The sequence below is a fragment of the Hevea brasiliensis genome, unplaced genomic scaffold (genome assembly GCF_030052815.1).
Source record: "Hevea brasiliensis isolate MT/VB/25A 57/8 unplaced genomic scaffold, ASM3005281v1 Scaf1, whole genome shotgun sequence".
Taxonomy (NCBI): Eukaryota; Viridiplantae; Streptophyta; class Magnoliopsida; order Malpighiales; family Euphorbiaceae; genus Hevea; species Hevea brasiliensis.
The window spans coordinates 7,420,098-7,425,392 of NW_026614585.1; the positions used below are offsets into that span (position 1 = coordinate 7,420,098).

At 37.4% G+C, this 5,295-nt stretch overlaps 1 protein-coding gene across 1 annotated transcript; it reads left to right on the plus strand.

Moving 5' to 3' along the window:
* Nucleotides 1–1,245: 1,245 nt before the first annotated feature.
* LOC131176361 (uncharacterized) lies at nt 1,246–2,033 on the plus strand. Its single transcript, XM_058141455.1, has 2 exons — nt 1,246–1,547; nt 1,625–2,033. Exons 1-2 carry the CDS (start codon nt 1,246–1,248, stop codon nt 2,031–2,033), a joined length of 711 nt encoding a protein of 236 aa, XP_057997438.1.
* The last annotated feature ends 3,262 nt before the right edge of the window (nt 2,034–5,295 follow it).

Here is a 5,295-nt window from a genome sequence, read left to right on the forward strand (position 1 = left end):
TTGGGAAGGTCTTTCACAAGCCTTCCTAGTAAGGTACTTCCCACCTACAAAAATAAAAAAATTGAGATTAGAACTGATCACCTTCAGGCAAAAGGAAGGAGAGTTACTCTATGATGCATGGGAGAGATACAAAGACCTTCAAAGGGATTGTCTCCACCATGGCATAGAAGATTAGCTCCTTGTCCAAAATTTCTATAATGGTTTGCTACCATCCACAAGGAGTTCAGCTGATTCAATAATAGGAGGAGACCTTATGGAGAAAACAGTGGCAGAGGCTCATAATTTTGAGTGTCAAATGAAAGGGGAGATGCAAGAAGAATAACAGGGATCCTAGAATTGGATGCCTTCAGCATGATTAATGCTCAGTTTGACCAACTCACTAAAAGACTTGATAGAATGCAGGCCAATGTAATAGGAGCAAGTAACCAATTTTGGGATAGCTGTGGAGGAGGTTATACAACTTTAGAATGCAGTCTTTACAGCGAGCCTTCCATAGAGCAGCTGAACTATATGAATAATGGAAGGAACTTCAATCAGAGGTAGGTCAATAACCCATATTCCAACACATATAACCCTGGATAGAGGAACCACCTAAACTTCTTATTGCCTACCTTGCAGAATTCTCAGAATCAACTCATAAACAAGCAGCAAGGATATAGGCCACCACCACTAGGATTCCAGAACAGAGGATAAAATTTGATGCAGTAACAACCACCACTCCCTCAACCTCAATAGGCAGAATCAAAGTTGACTATGGAGTTTATAATGGAGAGCTTTTTAGCAGCACAATAATAGCAAAATGAGATAATCAAGCAACTAACTTCCAGAGTGAATCAACTGGCCACCCATAATAAAATACTTGAAAATCAGATTGCTTAGTAGGCCAATTCTTCAAGCAAACAAGGTGGAAAGTTACCTAGTTAACCTGAGATGAATCCTAAAGAACATTGCAAAGTTGTTACATTGAGGAGTGGGAGACTATTACAAGAACCAAAAGAAAAGCAAAAACAAAAGGAAAAAACTCCTGGAAATCCTGATATTCAATAAGAGGAAGAAGAGAAGCAAGCTAAGGAAAGCAAAGAAGAGGGGGAAAAGAAGAAAAAGAAATTTCCAGAACCTTACCAGCCCCCTTTACCTTTTTTTTAGATATTCTATAAAGCTAAATTGGACAAGTAGTTTGGGTAATTTTTAGAGGTTTTGTAGAAGCTCTATATCAATATTCCTTTTACAGAAGTGTTATCTCAAATGCCCTTCTATACAAAATTCCTAAAGGAAATCCTTTTTAAGAAAAGGAGACCAAATGACAATGAGATAATTGCTCTAACAGAAGAATGTAATGCCATCCTACAGAACAAGCTGCCTCTAAAATTGAAAGATCCTGGAAACTTCTCCATACCATGCTTGATTGGCAATATGAATATTGACAAAGTCCTTTGTGACCTTGGAGCCAGCATGAGCCTAATGCCCTTGTCCATATGTCAAAAGCTGAATGTGGAAGAGCTAAGACCAACTATCATCTCCTTACAATTAGCAGATAGATCTGTCAAGTATCTAGTTGGCATCCTAGAAAATATCCCCATCAAGGTGGAAAATTTTTTTATTCCATTAGATTTTGTTATCCTAGAGATGGAGGAAGATGTCCAAATTCTAATATAATATTGGGAAGACCTTTCTTGGCAACTGCTGGAGCAATTATAGACATAAAAAATGAGCGACTAACTCTCAAAGTGGGGGATGAAGAGGTAGAATTCAAACTATTCCAAGCAATGAAGCAAAAGTCTGAACTTGATGAATGTTTAAGGGTTGACATCATAGACAAGCTAGTGGAGAAAGAATTTCAAAAGAGATATCCTAAAGACCCTCTTAAAGCTTGTATAGTGCATGGCCACACAGTGGAGAATGAGAACAAGGAAATTGTAGCATATGTAGAATCTCTTGAGGTAATTCCACCTCTTCCTTTAGCCCAAGCATTTCTGGTAGAAAATCTGCAGGAAGAACAACCCAAGAACAGCCTTCAAGAAGAAATAAAATAGGTAGAATTAAACCCTCTTCCTTCTACTCCAAGGTATGCATTCTTAGACTCCAATTCTAAACATCCTGTCATTTTAAATGCTAGTCTGAATTATGAAGAAGAGGAAAACCTCTTAGGGAAACTTAAGACCCATAGCAAGTATATAGAGTACACCATAGGAGACCTTAAGGGAATCAACCATTCCATTTGTATACATAGAATACCTATGGAAGAGAATAGTAAACCCACCATTAAACGCCAAATGAGATTAAACCCTAACGTGAAAGAGGTATTGAAAAAAAAATTTTTTTGAAACTATTAAACACAGGTATTATATACCCAATATCTGATAGTAAATGAGTTAGTTCAGTGCATGTAATGCCTAAGAAGGGTGGGACAACTGTGGTAAAAAAATGACAATAATGAATTAATCTCTACTAAGGTAGTCACTGGTTGACGAATGTGTATTGATTATAGAAAATTGAATAGTGCAATCAGGAAAGACCATTTTCCTCTTCCATTTATAGATTAAATGTTAAAGAGGCTGGCCAAATATTCCTATATCTGTTATCTAGATGGGTATTATGGATTCTTTCAAATTCCTATTCACCTTAACGACCAAGAAAAGCCCACATTCACTTACCCTTATGGAATATTTGCATATAGAAAAATGTCTTTTAGTCTTTGTAATGCCCCCACAACTTTTTAAAGATGCATGATGGTCATTTTTTCTGATTATATTGAAAATATAATAGAAGTTTTTATGGATGACTATTCTGTCTATGGAACCAACTTTGATGAATGCTTAACTAATATGTCTAAAGTGCTTCGAAGATGTAAAGAATTAAATCTAGTTCTTAATTGGGAAAAATGTCATTTCATGGTAAGAGAGGGCATAGTCCTTGGGCACCTAGTTTCAGAAAGAGGGATAAAAGTGGAAAAAGCAAAAATAGAGATCATTAAAAAAATGCCACCACCTTCATCAGTCAAGGAAGTGCGAAGCTTTTTGGGGCATATAGGCTTCTACAGAAGATTAAGGAAGGACTTCTCAAAAATAGCTAAGCCATTAAGTAATTTGCTAAATTAAAATGTTCCCTTTGACTTTGATGAAAGTTGCCTTGTTGCCTTTTGCAGGATAAAAGAAGCCCTTATCTCAGCACCAATAATGCAACCATCAGATTATGAGCTGCCATTGGAGAAAATATGCGATGCAAGTGATTATGCAGTAGGGACAGTGTTTGGACAAAGAAAGGACAAGAAATTTCATGCCATCTACTACGCCAGTAAAACACTTGATGATGCATAAGTCAACTATGCAACCACCAAAAATGAATTTTTAGTTGTTGTGTTCACAGTTAACAAGTTCATATCTTACTTGGTTAGCTCTAAAGTTGTCATATACATAGACCATGCTGCCATTAGGTACTTCCTGAACAAGAAAGAAGCAAAATTAAGGTTGATCCAGTGGATTCTAGTTCTACAGGAATTCGACCTTGAAATCAAAGATAGAAAGGGGATGGAAAATAGAGTAGCTAACCATCTGTCCAGGCTCAGGTGAAAAGAACATGGGGATAGCTTTAACGATCTGCCAATTGATGATTCCTTTCCAGATGAGAACTTATTTGTAATATCCCAAGCCCCTTGCTATGCTGACATTGTTAATTACCTTGTGTACAGGGTTTTGCCACTCAATATGTCCTACCAACAAAGGAAGAAATTCCTATATGATGTGAGATACTGCACATGGAAGGAACCTCTACTGTGTAAGAGATGTTATGATGGCCTAATAAGAAGATGCATACCAAAGGAGGAGGTAAAGAGTATTTTGCAACACTGCCACTCATCACCTTATGGAGGATATTTTAGCACAATAAAAATAGCAACTAAAATTTTACAAGCTGGGTTCTACTAGCCAAATCTATTCAAAGATGTGCAATCCTTTGTGCTGACATGTGATCAATGCCAAAGAATAAGAAATATCTCAAGGAGGAATGAAATGTCACTGCACGGTATACTTGAAATAGAGCTGTTTGATGTGTGGGTAATGGACTTCATGGGTCCATTCCCATCTTTATTTGGAAACAAGTATATTTTGGTTAGTGTAGAATATGTATCAAAATGAGTGGAAGCAATAGTCACACCAACAAATGATGCCAGAGTGTTAACCAAATTCCTCAAGAAGCACATCTTCACAAGATGCGGCACCCCAAGGGCAATCATCAGTGATGGAGAAAGTCACTTCTATAATCAGCAATTTGAGACATTATTAAAGAAATATGGAGTAACTCACAAAGTGGCAACACCTTACCACCCCCAAACTAGCAGTCAAGTGGAAGTTTCAAATGGGGAACTAAAGCAAATCATTGAGAAAACACTTAATCGCTCAAGGAAGGATTGGTCTTTAAAATTAGATGATGCATTGTGGGCCTACTGCACTGCATATAAAACTCCCATTGGAATAACTCCCTTTCTTTTGGTTTATGGGAAATCATGCCACCTCTCAGTGGAGCTTGAACACAAGGCCTATTGGGCAATTCAAACTCCAAACTTTAACTTGAAAGTAGCTTGAGAAAAGAGGCTTCTACAACTCAATGAACTGGATGAAATTAGGCAAGATGCCTATGAGAATGCCAAGATCTTCAAGGATAGGACATGACCAAAAGATGGCATGACAGGCGCATAACTAGGAAAGAAATCAAGGAAGGAGACCTTGTCCTATTGTTCAACTCAAGGTTGAAGCTCTTCCCAGGAAAGCTACGGTCAAGATAATCTGAACCCTTCAAGGTCACTCAAATCTTCGTGCATGGAGCAGTAGAAGTATGGAACGAAACCTCCGATGCTTTCAAAGTTAATGGGCAGAGATTGAAGCCATACTTCTCGAGAGACACAATTGAGAAAGGATTCACACAATCCTATAGCAATCCTCCAATCCGATCATAAAGCTAAAAGACAGTCGAGCTAATGACTATAAACAAGCACTACTTGGGAGGCAACCCAAGATTTTTACATTTTCTTTATATTTTAATTTCTTTTTTTATGTTATTTCTCATTTTGTAGGCACCCCTCTCTTCACATTACACAGAGGATAAGAGGAATGCAAAAGGGGAGAGGAGATCACCAAGTCTAATCCATGCAAGAGAGGAAACCACAAAACAGGGGCATATTTTCGTTGATAACTCCTACTTACATTTAGTTCTTTCACATAAAAACAAGTTAGCATAAACTTCTAGAGAGTTAGAATAAGAAAATACATTTGAGAGCATAGAAAATTTTACCCAGAAAGT

What these genes read in the sequence shown, in the direction of transcription:
- LOC131176361 (XM_058141455.1), top strand. Translation starts at nt 1,246, where the DNA reads ATGCCCTTCTATACAAAATTCCTAAAGGAAATCCTTTTTAAGAAAAGG. An exon ending in TTAGCAGATAGATCTGTCAA is followed by an intron (nt 1,548 to 1,624) that starts GTATCTAGTTGG and finishes TTGTTATCCTAG; the next exon opens with AGATGGAGGAAGATGTCCAA.